The following is a 15,331-nucleotide window of genomic DNA, read 5'->3' as shown; positions in this document are numbered from 1 at the left end:
CACTGTATTTTTAATTTCTGTATTCATAACTAGATAAATCCACATGGTTCTCATGTTGTGTTATACCCTGTGACTTTGCTGAATTCAGGGCTTGCTATGTAGGCTATAGTATTATTCTACAGATGGAGACAGTTTTATTTCTTCCTTTCAACCAGTGCGCTTTTAATTCCCACTCTACACTGGCTGGAAAGTCCACTGCTGCCTTAACAAGAACACAGGCAGCATCCTCAGCTTGTTTCCGATTACCCAGAAGACAGGAATCGGTTCTTCTCCAGCAGCTGCATCGTTAGCTGCAGACATAGGCAGTGCTCCGTACCAGTGATATTCCTGGGCTTGGTGACTGTGTGTGTGCTGAATCCTGTCAAATATATTCTCTACATCAGGTGACTTGGTCATGTGCTGCTCTGTCCTGTCAATACAGTAGAGCCCATAACGGATTTGATCTATTGAGCCAGTCGCGCATCCATGCAGTGTGTCTGTAGACACTATAGTGACAGTTCTAGTGACAGATCTTGCCTCGCACGTGGTGGTGGTCATCTCTGCCTCTGCTCTTTATGTGTTGTCAAGTTTGAAGAGGTTTATCAAATGCGTCCATTCTATCACCATTCTTTCAGAGTAGATCTGCTGATGACAATGGCTTTTAGCTTTCCTTGGACTGAGAATGTCTCTATTTCTTATCCATTCCCTGGGGTGATTTTCTGGGTATAAAAGTTGGGGGCAACAGTTCTTTTTCTTTAGCATTTCTCCTCGTTGCCATGACTCCAAAGGGCAAATCTGTGTCACTCAGGTTGGTTTTCCCCTAGGGATGAGCATCATTTTTCTGTGACCGTTTCAACAGGTTTTCTTTGTCTCTAGGTTAGAACTGTTACGTATGACGTCTTGGTTAGATTTCTCTGTGATTGTCCTGTTTGGGATTTACTCAGCTTCTTGTCTCTACAGTCTCGTGTCTTGATAAATTCAGAGAGTTCGTAGTCATTTTTAACAAGATTTAAGCCACTTTTTTTTAACTCTTTTTTAACAATTTCACCCGTATATTGTGGTCCTAATCACCCTGTTAGCCCTCCTACTTCCTCTCACTCCTGCTGAGTCTCTTTTCTTGTAAAGGATATAAGCTATCCACCCCCACCCCCAGAATCTAACAACATGAAAGACCCACAGGTCTGTGAGCTCTAAAACTTTCCTTTTTCGTTTATTTTCTGTCTGTCGTGCAGACTGGGAGATTCCCTCCACTCTGTCCTCCAATGCTCTGGTTCTTTTCTCTCCCTTTCCAACCTGCTTCTGAGGCCAGCTGCTAAGATTTACCTTTCAGTTGCTTCATTTTTTTTAATTCTAAAATTTCCATTTAATTCTTCTTTATATCTATTTATTAGCCAAGATTCCCAGATCAGTTTGGTGAAACAGTTTCTTTTTCATTAGTTTCCAATATGTTCGTAATTGGTCATAGTGTGTTCTGGGCTATTTGTTTGTTCTAGAGCTTGCAGTGGTAGTTAGTATCCTACGTCACTTCCTTTCCCTGTTGCTGTGATGAGATGCCCCGACAAAGCAACTGAAGAAGGGAGTATTTCCTTGACTCGTGATCCTAGGCTTTGGTCCATGGTGGTGGGGATGTCACAGTGGCGAGAGCATGAGGTCACACAGTGGGCTGAAGGGATGGCTCTGCTCCTTTTTGACAATCAGGATAAAGCATCGCATTGCGTAAAGAAAAAAATCATCAAGAGGAATCAGGAGGGCAACTGTGTGCTTCAAGACAACAAATTCTGGACGCCTGCTCAGATTCCTACAGGAAAGCAGCATTTTGGAGTACATGAGTATGCCTGCTACTCATGTGTGACTTGGTTAGATGTGACTTGTCAAGTGGAAATAGAAGGTCTGGCAGCAGCTGACATGTCTCTGTGGACTGGCTAAGCATGTCAGGTGATGGTGTGGGAAGGACAGGGCACACACACTGAAATGTGACATTCCTACGAATCCTGTATAAAGTATTCCATGGGATGGTTTGCTGAAGTGCTGAGCATTTATTCAAGAACACGGTGTATTTTAGAAGTGTGACACAAACCAACTTAAAGTAGATAAAGGGTCAGTTATTCTACCATGTCATAAGTCTTACTAATTGGAAATAGGTCTCAGATAACTAAAAATGAAAGACTATTTTAAATATTTCACTTACTTAGAATGATACACAGAAGTATAGATTGGGAAACAAAACTCATGGTTTATTCCATTAGCATAAAACAGTTGGATCAATCATGATCTTTTGTGTAAGAAAGAACAAATTTCATTAAAATATGAATCAAACAATATATTAAATACTTTATTTTGTAATTTAGTTCTCTTTTTTCTCTATTTTTATTTCCTATACACTACCAATGTAATATAAATATTGTAACTATAATTCTTTCTTAACACCTGTTTTATTATATGTAATTCTACTATGTTAAAATTAAAACTGAAGAACATCACACAGATACCCTGAGGTCCTCAAGACCTTTTGTTATACCAGTAGTGAGTACAGACTTGACAATGGGGATTAGAAGAAAACCAAAATGGGAAGAGCTCCTCCAGAGTGCATCTTTAGTTCATAGAGTGAACTTATCTCTAAAGAATTCATCCAAACATATCAAAGAAGTTTCACATAGTCTTTAGCTTCCAGTTTGCTACTGTCATCATATCTGTGGTAGTAAATCTTGTCAACTGGACAGGACTTAGAATTGCCTAAGAGATGACTCTCCGGACTTGTAGAATGTCAGTGTGTTTCTAGAGAGGTTTAACTGAGGTGGAGAAACCTACTCTGAATGTGGGCATTGCCGTCCCATTAGCTGGGCTTCCGAACCAAATAAATGAGCAAGACCAAACATTCCAGTACTCCTCTTTCCCTCTCTGCTTACCTACTGTGTGAACAGAACAGACCCTTTCTTCACACTCCGGCCACCATGGCTTCCCCCCTGCTTCACACTCCGGCCACCATGCTTTCCCCGCTTCACACTCCGGCCACCATGCTTTCCTCCTGCTTCACACTCTGGCCACCATGCTTTCCCCCACTTCACACTCTGGCCACCATGCTTTCCCCTGCTTCACACTCTGGCCACCATGCTTTCCCCCGCTTCACACTCCGGCCACCATGCCTTCCCCCTGCTTCACACTCCAGCCACCATGGCTTTCCTCCTGCTTCACACTCCGGCCACCATGCCTTCCCCCCTGCTTCACACTCCGGCCACCATGCCTTCCCCCCTGCTTCACACTCCGGCCACCATGCCTTACCCCTGCTTCACACTCTGGCCACCATGCTCTCCCCCGCTTCACACTCCAGCCACCATGCCTTACCCCCTGCTTCACACTCCAACCACCATGACTTTCCCCCTGCTTCATACTTTGGCCACAATGCCTTTCCCCTGTTTCACACTCCAGCCACCATGCCTTTCCCCCTTCTTCACACTCCGGCCACTATGCCCTTCCCTGTGCAGACTGTAATCCCTCTTAAACCACAAGTGAAATAAATTCTTTATCCATAAGTTGCTTTGGTCAGGTGCTTTGTTACGGTAATAAGCAAAGGAACCCATACAAGCTCCTGACACACAGAAAACATTCGGGTCACTCTCCACCCACTGCTAAGAATCACCATGTGGGCTCTTACTGCCTGGTGCGTAGGGAATGATCGCCCTTTGTAACCAATCCATTAATCGATGTTGCTTTCCGCAACCTCTTAGCAATCTGTAGTTGCTTAGGAGATTATTTTTTCCGGATTTCTTAACCACAGCAATATATCTTTGATAATACCATATCATGTTTTAATTACTTTACAGTTTCTCAATTGTTATAGCAGTAAATTATACTCTTTATTTATGGTATTATCATCTGTATCCATGGGTTCTTCATGCACAGAGTCAATGAGCTGTGAATCAGAAATACTTTCAAAGTGTTATTGTGCTGAAAAAGTACAATCTTCTTGTCATTATTCCTTTAAACGTACAATAGGACAGCTGTGTATACTGCATTTTCATTTTTCTGGGTGTTATGAGTATCCAAACATCATTGAAGGTAAAGGGAGGCTATCTATACATTTATGTGTCTGCATACAAGAGTCTGCAGATTCTGGTGCCTGTAAGATGCTACAGCCCTTCAGGATCTGCGGGCATCCAGGGATGAGTGTTCTGTCCCTGAAAGAAGTGTATTTTTTTTATATTTTCACTATGGCAGTAATCATTTGTGAAATACTACTATATTGCTTAACATTCTTAGAATGTGCAGTAAATAATCCAAAGAGTGTTTCCTTCGGGGAAAGGGGTAGCTTGTTTTTTATTGGATTGGTCCTCATGGGTATTGGTAGCAAAACTGATAGGAAATGGAATTGGCAAAAAAAAAAAAAAAAAAAAAAAAAAACAAGTCCTTCTGTTAAGGAGAGATTCCTACTTCTGGATATACAGGAACTCAAGAAGTTATGTGTACACTCAAGTTCAGAGCAGCATTGCACAGTACCTGAAAGGTGGGAATCAACTTGAGTGTCTGCCTACAGGAAGGATACACAAGGTGTATTCAGCGATAGTAGTTAGATTTGAAAGATGGAAATGGGAGCCTGTGCTAATGTAGCTGAGCGTTGAAGGCATTGCTAAGAGCAAGAGCCAGGCGCAAAAGGAAATACTGCTCTGCGCCACTTATAGGAGATACCTAGAGTGGCTGGACTCGAAGACAGAAAGTAGAATGGTGGTTCTTGCAGGCTACAGGAGGAGGATGGGGAGCACCGATGTTCAGCAGGCTACAGGAGGAGGGTGGGGAGCACTGCTGTTCAGCAGGCTACAGGAGGACAGCAGGCTACAGGAGGAGGATGGGGAGCACCGGTGTTCAGCAGGCTACAGGAGGAGGGTGGGGAGCACTGCTGTTCAGCAGGCTACAGGAGGAAGGTGGAGAGCACCGGTGTTCAGCAGGCTACAGGAGGAGGGTGGGGAGCACCGGTGTTCAGCAGGCTACAGGAGGAGGGTGGGGAGCATCAGTGTTCAGCAGTTCAGTTGGAAGAGCAGTTCTGGAGAGGGACAGTATGTGGTTCTATAATGATAGAAATGTGCTTCATACCACTGAACTGTACACAAAAAAAATAGTTACAATGGTGATTTTTCACAGCTCATTGTGCATATTAACTGTCCGTGTTATTGTAGGACATAATGTTCATTATACATAATGTATACAATGTTCACTGAACTTACTCCACCCTCGCCATCTCCCCTTCCCTCCCTTTGGTCTTTCTGCCTCCGGCTCAGATTCTTTTGTGTTTTCCCGGAGTAGTTGATGTGACGTTTATCTTCTCCACCGTAAGAGAAAGACAGATTACACTGCAGTAAGTCCTCTGGGCTCTGGAAGGTGGCTGTTACTATTGCTTCTTTGAAAACAAGAAAAATGGGGCTCACCCAATGCTTTAGCATTTAAGATTCAATCAGGTCTTAAACTGAAGGTCTCGGGTTACCAATTAAGCAGAGCCAAGCTCTCCAGACAAGCAGCCCACAGTAGAAGTTCTGGTGTTAAAGTCAGGTGCCCTTTACGGCGTTTCTCACTGGCTTGTTTTCATTGATTTGGTTCTCAGCGTGGTCCTAGGCAAACTAAAGCAAAGGCAATTTCGGGTGCTGGTTTAAGGTATACGACAATTTCTATAAAACAGACAACCTGGAGCAGGTGAAAACAAGCAGGGAAAACTTGCTCTGCTCCAGCTGTGGTTCCGTTGCAGGCAGTGGTTCTTGGATTTGCCCAGATGCACACAGACCCCTTTGGAAGGCTCGGCTGTAGCCAGGAACATCCTCCATGTGGTTCTTTGGAAATAAATCTTTGCATAACCCCTGCTCTGTCTTCAGCCAACCCCAGACTCTGCTGGGTGCATGCAAGTGTTAAGAAGGGGTATGTCCTTTTCCCAAAGAGGGAACCAAATCCCCAGACCCGTGTTCTTCCTAGTGGGAGAAGATGTCACTGTAGGCTTTCCATCGTCCAGGGACAGGGCTCTGGACAGCTCTCTGTCACTGCCGATTCTTAGAGTCCGTCCTGCACACCCTGGCTGGGCTTCTTCCGTTCTCTGGTTCACTTCATTACCTCATCAAGACCTTCCAGGGCCTCCTGTCCCAGTATCTGAACGGACCTTTACATCTTACCACCCTCTCCCTTGATTGCTGTTCAGCAGTTATTTGAGGAGGCCTTGGCTGAGCTTAGGAACGCAGTGCGAGGCTGCTGTCTCTGGGAACCGACTGTTTGATGACATAGCCTGGCCAGAGGGTAGCTACAACACATAGAGCCGTCCCAGCTGCACTGACTCGCTCTGCACAACCCAGCATTCTGGATATTGGCTGCTCTACTGCCAAGCCTCCTTTGCCCCTCAGTTCCCTGGTCTGGAATTCCTTGTGCCCCATGGAAATCCTGTCACTAGGGTTCTGACTCAAAGCTACGTTCTCTCTGAAGCTGTCCTCCACACTCCAGCTGAGACCCTTCTTTTCCTATTGCTCTATTCCTTTTCCTGGAACTGGTAAAAGCCTAGCAGAGAGTCCCCGGAAGTTGGGCCTGCATGTTTGTCTCGCTCTGGAAGCTAGAGTTCTAGCATCAGCAGGCAGCTGCTCTCTTCCGTAGCCAGCCCGAGCCGTATGTACCGCTGGTGTCTTTCATTGCTTCCCTATCAGTGCTGGATACGGTAAAAGTCTGAGGAGAACGTTTGAATCCTAAGTGTCATAAGAACCTAAATGTGATTGATATAAGTACGTTTGAAACATAGGAAATTCATTAATAATTTCTATGCATGAGATGGTTGGCTGTAGAAAGGGTCACAGTTGCAATTTGTGTGAGTCTCAGAACTAAACCAGTTACCCCAGGGTATAGCATATGGCTCCACATACAGTGGACCTTTGACTCTCCACAGTGCCCACAGTTGGGCAGTCAGAAAATTCCAACCAAATCTGTCTTTTTTTCCTACAGAGAAAAGTTAATAGAGCAGATGAAACACCACAGTATTAAATGACTCTCCAAACATTCTCTTAACTTTCTTTGGCCAGAGCACTGGGGCCCTTGGGAAATAGGAATGTCTATATATCTATGGCACTTGACAGTCGGAACGACTTGCAGCTAATGCTGACATTTATCTACCGCATCAAACATTTACGGACAAAATGCAGCAAAGAATATATCGTGAATCTATATGAATCTATAGGAGTCCACTCCTTAATGTGTTCTCTACTCTTCACCAGTTGCCTTTGTATGTAAGCTGTTGCTCTTCTGAAGGGGCAAGCATTGACTAAATGGATTCTGTTCTGAATTTTTATTTTTATGAAACAGAAGGAAAATTAATATTAAGGAAGCAATATGGCATGACAAAGAGTCAAGTTTGAAAGGACCCTCTTTGCCTGGCAATGCAAGGGCTTGGAATGGAGGAATCATGCTGTCTTCTGTAAATACCTATTGGCCAATAATGGTCCGTAGCTTTCCTGTAATGATGTTTAAATGATGTGTATGTATATAGTGGGTATGCTTATTCAATTCTACAAACATGCTAAGAACCAGTGAACCACAAACTTTTAAGGGTGGTTATATCCTAAGGCATTTTTAAAATCCTCCATGAGCTCTATTCACATAGCCAAGTCCAACACCCTAGATTGCCACCAACAGATGAATGGAGAAAGAAAATGCAGTGTGTGTGCATAACGAGGCAGCATTCGGACAGAGAGATGAACACAATCAAGTGTAAGATGAATAGCAGTAAGGGTCATCATGGTAGAGCAATCGAGACTCACAGAACAGGCATTGCACACTTTTTCCACACACAGAATCTTTGTAAAGCATGAAGCAGGGGAACTACTGGGGAATAAGAGCAGCTGAAGGGGGAAGGATGCACAGATAGCACTAGGGTAGAGCTCACCAAAGGGCTCTGTGTGTGCATGAAAACACCATTATGAAATCAGCTCTGTGAAGTTGGCCTACACTACTAAAGATCACTTACGAGATCTTCAGAAATGAAGAAAAGCTCTGAGGAAAACCGTGGTCGAGCACAGTGATAGCTCTGCCGCTCCTTATTTGCTCACTGTGTGTCCCAATACAGTTCCTGACGTCACAGACTCTCTACACCACTGTGACTGTAAAATTAAAGCTTCACTGGGGGGTGGGGGTGCCTGTGTTCTCCACGCTGAGTCAGGAAGCCGAGGATCACAGTTAAAGGCTACCCTGGTCTACACAGTGAGACCCATGAACAAGATGAATACATTGCTGGTTCTCCACCTGAGATCTTAAAAACCTGAGGAGTGTATGAGCATGTAAACCATGAAAGTAAAAGTAGCTGTGAAGACTGGAGGCTGAAGCAACAGACAGAGAGAGAAGGCATTCGCAGAGGGGGACTTTACACAGCTGGGGGGAGGGGTGACGGGGGCTCTCTGCGACAAATCTGAACCAGAGATTGTCAAATATTGAACAGAACAAGAGAGGCGGAGGCCGAGGTGTGCGCTAGTGGCAGGGGACCTGGTCAGGAGAATCACAACAAAAGCTGACCTGAGCAGGTAGTGGGAGAGGCAGTGGGGAGAAAAGTCAGTTGTAAACATATGGGAAGCAAAACTGAGGAGCTGTGATGACCAAATGGCTTGGACAGTTGAGAGAAGACAGAATAAATGCCTGGGCTTCCGGCTTGCTTGACTGTGTGGGTTTTAGTGCATCCACTGGGCTATGGAGTAAAAGAGAACAAGAGTGTCGAGCAATGTTTTCACTGGGAAATCAGGAGGAGCTGGGGGCTGGCGGAGAGATGTGCTCACTGGGAAGTCGGGAGGAGCTGGGTGCTGGCAGAGAGATGTGCTCACTGGGAAGTCAGGAGGAGCAGGGTGCTGGTGGAGCATCAGGTAAAATGCAGCAGTAGTTAATGGGAAGGGCCAGGTTAGGAGGGAGCTATGCACCTCAAATAGATGCAGGAGAGTTGGTGCCTATTCAATAATAGAGTCAGGTCGAGTTGTGCAGGGAAATAATGTAGGATAAAAAGAAAAAGTAGACTCTTGATGGCATGGTGATAAAATTTGAAAAAGAAGGTAAAAAACTATAATGTCATGGGGGGGAGAGACATTTAAGGACAGGTTGAGAAAGAACACTAATGAGCTTCCAGACAGAAGTCCCTAAGAAGTAGAAGGGAAAGGAATAAAGATGGATGTCTCAGTCACTATTGCTTGGTCACTTAGTCTGTTGCTGTGAGGAGACACCACGACCAAGGCAAAATCACAACAGAAAGCATTTCATGGAGGGCTGGCCTACAGTCTCAGAAGCTTAGTCCATTATCATCAACATCATGGTGAGAAGCATGGCAGCAGGCAAGCATGGTGCTGGAGCTGGAGCTGAGAAATAAATCCTGATCCACAGGCAGAGAAAAAGAGAGAGACTCTGAGCCTGGCATGGGCTTTTGAAACTTCAAAGTCCATCCCAGATCCCAGTGACATACTTCCTCCGACAAGGCCACACCTCCTAATCCTTCTAATCCTATCAAAGAGTTCCACTCCCTGGTGATTTAAGCATTCAACTATATGAGCCTATGGAGGCCATCCTTATTCAGAACGTCACAGTGGAGACATCAGAAATAGGAAGGTTCTATTTAAATTGCCTTCAACAAGTTGTGCTTGGTGGCACCTGCCTATAATACAAGCATGAGGGAAACTGAGGCAAGAAGGCTCTCGAGTTCAAGGCTAGCTTGGATACTTAATGACACCCTGTCTCAAAATCAGATTTTCATAACAATTAAATAAATTATCTTCAGACTCTTAGAGAAGTTGTTTCTTGATATATAGTGGGATATCAATACCTGCATGTTTAATAAATAATAAGAAATGTCAGGTGGAAATCATTTAAGAGGCATCGACCCAAAAAACAATTTGATCAAAAGATAACCCTTTATAGAGCATACACAGCAGGATGAGGGGGGGGGAAGTTGCCTCAGTTTTACTGAAGCAGATTAACTCATAAAAGCATCTTGAAACCCAGTAACCAAATGCCGTCCCTGGCTGAAGTACCATTTTCTACCCAAAAGCCCAAGGAATCAAAGCCCCATTTAAGCCATGACTGTTTGTGAGTATACTTCAATAAGGGGGTCATGGCCAAGATCTAATTTCTTCATTTTCAGAATAGACCCAAGCCAGACGTTGCCTCTGTGCATATGGAATCGCTTTATGTACAAGACATTGTAGGAGTCAGAGTCAAAACCAGATGAGAAAGAGCAAAAGCTGAGAGCTCAGACGGAACAGTTAGGTGTCCCATCCCCACCCAAGACTCTCATTAGACACAGTCACATGGAATCACTTCTCTTCAGGAAAAATTAATATATTATTATTATTAATAATAACAACCAATCATCTGGTCATATTTTTAGTTCTATATTACAAAGTTGGACATTTTCTTTCTTGAGTCATAGGCTTGAATCTTCATGGTCCGAGTCTCCTCAGCTCTTCTTTGCAATCACAGCCTCATGACCAACCCCAGAGCTCCCTTAAAGGTTGTTCCTTTAAGTGGCTGTGCTTAGGGATGGGATAGTGAATAGGGTTCTCTGCCCCCCTCAGAAGGCCTAGAAGGATACATCTCAGAGGATTCAGGAAGGACAGCAGGAGAAGACTGGTCTCATTCCAAGAGGTTGACACTGAAGGGTAGTTCTCTCTCCCAGTTCTGACTGTGCGCACCTTCTTCAGGGAGTATCCATTGCCGTGGAGGGGGCAATGTGCAAACTGCGTGTCAACATTTCTTACTGGTCTCTTCTGCACCAGGAAGTGCAGGTCCAGGCTGTCCTCTGTGTGGATAGCTGCAACCTCTACCCTCTAGATTAGATAAAGTTCCTTTCCTCGTGTGCCATGGGTTACCGAGGTATGCACTGTATTGTGTTTTGTGTTGTTTTGTTTTTAATCAGAAATGACTCACCGAAACGGAGCTATTCAGTTCCTTCTCATTTTTTTTCCACTTTGAAATGTTTGGAACGATGCCTTATTTTATAACAAGTGACCAAAATGAGTGGTTGTCACGACGATGCCTCATTTCCGCATCTCAGTCAGCAGACACTCGCTTTTCAAAAACTGGACTTTTGCTTCTTCTTGCATATATTCTGTTTATGAAAGCACCACTCCCATCATTGCCCTGATGACCGTACACAATGGCATCATCATTTGTTTGGGGGGCATCACTGCTCTGGGTCATAAGAAAACAAATGTGTCACCATGTGCTCGGGTTATAAGTGGAAGTGAACATTAGCTTATAAATGCTTAACACACTTTTCAAAAAAGAGATGTTTGAGAAAATAAATTGAAGTTTACTGGCTGGGTAGAATTCCTGAGATGGCAAAGGGACCCAATATGGATCACCAGAATAGCATTAACACATAAAAAATATCCACTTGCCCTGGCAGAGGTGTCCTCTTTCTTGAGAGCTGCCCAGATAACCCATAGGACAGGCTTCTAGAACAATCGTTTCTTTCTCATCGTAATAAAATACAAGGTTTCCTTCAGACATTTGGTCTACATCTGTTTTCAGTGTTTCGTCTGTCCAAGTAATGAATAAAACCGCTGCTAAGCAAATTCTGGGGTTGCAGTCTTACCCGGATTCTGTTTTTCAGCTGCTATTAAGCAGTTTCCTGTAATCCTTAGGAATAGGTGTGATCTCATGCATTGCCGCTTAAAGGACATTTGAATGTCCTTATTTCCCTCCCATGGGTGTGCAAGGCTGTGCTTTGAAAACGTGTGATTTTTTTGTAGTCAACATTTCTCTGGATTTTAGTGAGACTGCACACCTTGTCTTGTGCACCTGGTAGCATATAAACTTTTTCCTGTGGGCCTTCATATTTATCTTCATGCATTGCGCCCTAGAGAGCCTTTATCAGGGGTGACTAAATCTGATTTTTATTCATTGTTCAATCTACTTATGATGGCTTCTAATATTTTTATTTTTAATCTGCATGACTAAGAATAATGCCTTTTCCCAAAAACTGAATGTTGATCTGCGCTCATGTCACCGGTAAATAGCTGATCTCCACTGATGTGAAGGCTGTGTGTGAGGCCATCCGATGGGACGTAAACAGCCAGTCAGCAGCTACAGACACATTCCCAAAGAAAAGGCTCCCTTTGTCCCAGCAGCCATAAACTGCCATTGACTCCCCTGATAGGGATAGTGCCTCTTGGACCCCTCCCCCATCTGTACTAGAATGTTCACTGACTTGATTTTTTTAGGTCTGTGCAGGTAATCACAACCTCTCCGAGCTCCTGAGAGCATTGCCGTGTGATGTCCAGAGGGTGGCATTTCGTAGCATTTCTTCCCAGCCTCTGGGTTGTACCTTCTTTCTACCTCCTGTTCCACACTGTCCAGATCCTGGAGGGTGTGGGTACAGTAAAAACGCCCCATTTAGGACTGAACTTTCCGTAGACACTTGTTTTCAGTGCTTTGACAAATAAAGAGTCTCTATGTAGAGGGCTGCGCACTACACAAAGAAGTTTCTCTGGCTAAAACTGAGGGCAGCATCGCTCTATGTATATAATCAAAAGTATTTAGAAGGCATTTGACAACATGCTGTAGGAAACCTGCCCCCAGGGTCTATGACCACCCCAGTCACAGCCTCTTGGCCAAGTTCATTATCCCAGGTATGGTTTCCTCCTGGGGAAGTGTCCTCAAAGTCAATCAGAAAGTGACAAATTGCCCCCACAGCAGCCCTGCTACTATAGCAGTAGGTACATCTTGTCTGACAAGGTCAGCAGTGGAACATGCAGGCTCCACTGCCTGGTAGGTCCATTAGTAACTTCTCTCCCACACTGTACCTTCTGGTGCTAGGAGGCATGCCTAGCTTCCTCTGTGGGTTCTAGGGACCCAAGCTCTAGGCACCATGCTTGTTTGGAAGACCCTTGGCCAACTAAGCTATCTCCCCATCTCTAGCTTGGCTTTTTCAATGACAGTTTCCTACTTAATACCTTCATAGTGCATTCTAGGACAAATCACAGGGTACAAGGTACGGGAGGAGTTGTCTTCAGAGATCAGACTCAGAAATGTATGCATTTTCACCAGCTAGGATCTCAGTTTTTTTTTTTATTCAGTTCAATCTCAATGATATTAGAGAATTAAAGGTTAGATAGATAATTGACATATTGAGTGAAATTGGTTATTGTATGGACAAGTACAGATACAGACCTACTTGCTGTGAAAAGACAAAAATGGAAATGAATGCATACACAGGAAAATCTTAGACGTTACAAAGCCCAGAGTTCTCTTTTGTTGTGTTTTGGTTTGTTTTAGTTTTTTATGTTTTTCGAGATAGCGTTTCTCTGTAGCTTTGGAGCCTGTCCTGGAACGCGTTCTGTAGACCAGGCTGGCTTCAAACTCATAGAGATCCGCCTGCCTCTGCCTCCCAAGTGCTGGGATTAAAGGTGGGCGCCACTACCACCCAGTTTAGCACAGAATTCTGAAATATATCAGTCAATGTTATTTTCTTCCTCCTGGAATGTCTGAGTGCTAATCAGGAGATTCTTCATAGTTAAGGAGAGTTTTAATTGTTCTCTGATGTCATCAAACCTTAATGATTTCCTGAAACAATACTTCCTTCTAAACCAGGTGTAGTGACATGTCTGTAATCCTAGCGTTTGGAATGTAGAGACTGGAGAATCATGAGTTAAAGGCTAGCCTCAGCTACATGGCAATCTAGTAGCCAACCTGAGCTTCATTATACACTATTTAAGGGGCAGGGGAATTTCCTCTTATGAAAAGAAAAGGGGGATGTCCTACACCCTGTTGGTGAGAATTTAAAATCATATAGCCATCACAGAAAACAGTATTGCATCCCCTCAATAAAGTAGAGCCAAAGCTATCGATGACCCAGTAATTCCACCACTGCTTATGTGTGTGCAAAGAAAATAAAACTGGTATCTTGAGGAGACATCAACATTCTAATATTTATTGTGGCATTATTCAATTCAAGTAGCCAACATCTAGAATCAACCTATATGTCAATTCATAAATTGAAAAATGGCTAAAGAAAAGACAGTGCATATACACAATGGAATATTAGTCAGCTATCATAAGGGAACTAAGGAGTATCACTTGTGGCTATGTGGATGGAACCAGTCATGCACAGAAAGACAAACCCTGATTGCTCTCCCTTGTGTGTGGATGCCTAGAAATCAATTTCATAGAGCTGAAAAGAATGCCAGGGGCCTGAGAGAGTGGGTAGGGAAGGAAGACAGAACGGCTAAGCCAGCCGTAGGTGTGGTTAAATAGGAAGAATAACTTCAAATGCTCTGCAGGACAGTCAGGTATTTATGGATAACAACAGTAAAATGTACATTTGAAATAGCAAGGAGAGAGAACGTTTATCGTTCCCAGTACAAAGAAGATAAATATTTGACGTTATGGCTATGTCAAGTATCTTTATCCACTCTTCATATATTAAATACATGCACTGGACAGGTGATGGTAGCAATGGAGCATGTCTTTAATCCCAGCACTTGGGAGGCAGAGGCAGGTGGATCTCTGTGAGTTCCAGGACAGCCAGGGCTACCAGAGAAACCCTGTCTCAGAAAGAAAAAAAAATGCACTAAAATATCACACCATGACCTCTATTTATGCATATAAAATTATTATGTGTCAATTAAAATAAATTTTAACTTAAAAAGAAAACAAAAGTGGAAACTGCAAGAACAGGTTATTCTCCTGAGTCTCACTATGGCACTTTAGCAATAAGACATCAGTGCTGTTTGTCCTGGTGTTAAGGGTGCTGCACCAGGGACAGCAGCCACAGCTGTTCACTGCCCATGTGGAATGACTCCTCCAGGACCTCCAGTGAACACTCAGCAAACCCTTCCTTCCATTGGTCTCTTCCAGGATCTCCAATGAACACTCACCCAAACTCCAGATCCGGAGTCACAGTTACCTGAGGGCCGTGAGTGAAGTCTCCATCAATAGAAGCCTAGACAGCCTGGACCCTGCAGGCTTGCTCACATCACCAAAGTTCCGCTCTAGAAATGAGAGCTACATGCGCGCCATGAGCACCATAAGCCAGGTGAGAGCCATCCGAGTCTCAATGGGCATGCGTCATTATCGGGGAGGACTGAGAGGGCGGGGGCATGGGGCAGGCGAGGAGGGGAGGCACACGGGAACCATTGACAGGGTTGACAGGAAGCGCAACCAAACGCTGCGATGTAGGCCACATGTTCATCCCCAGCTCCTGGTCTTGATGGTCTACCAGGAGAAGAGAGGCCTTTTGCAGGTGAGTCGGGCACAAGAAGGGAATCCTGGGAAATTCACAGCCTGTCAGATAGGTACCATCCAATTTTCAGGATGGTGTTGATGGAGGAGGCTTCCAATGCATTGTTGCTTGAGGGGTTCTCCCTAAGGT

At 44.2% G+C, this 15,331-nt stretch overlaps 1 protein-coding gene across 21 annotated transcripts in view; it reads left to right on the top strand.

The window, feature by feature from the left end:
* Dlgap1 (DLG associated protein 1) overlaps positions 1 to 15,331 on the top strand; it is an 809,700-nt gene that overhangs the window by 634,622 nt on the left and 159,747 nt on the right. For all 21 annotated transcript variants that reach the window (XM_087902307.1, XM_087902304.1, XM_087902303.1 and 18 more), the window contains one exon: positions 14,818 to 14,995. In XM_087902307.1, coding sequence (XP_087758433.1) covers positions 14,818 to 14,995 — 178 coding nt within the window. The remainder of the gene's footprint in view (positions 1 to 14,817; positions 14,996 to 15,331) is intronic.

This window comes from Myodes glareolus, chromosome 27 (genome assembly GCF_982192425.1).
Source record: "Myodes glareolus chromosome 27, mMyoGla1.1, whole genome shotgun sequence".
Lineage (NCBI taxonomy): Eukaryota > Metazoa > Chordata > Mammalia > Rodentia > Cricetidae > Myodes > Myodes glareolus.
This window is presented reverse-complemented; position numbering and strand designations above follow the sequence as displayed.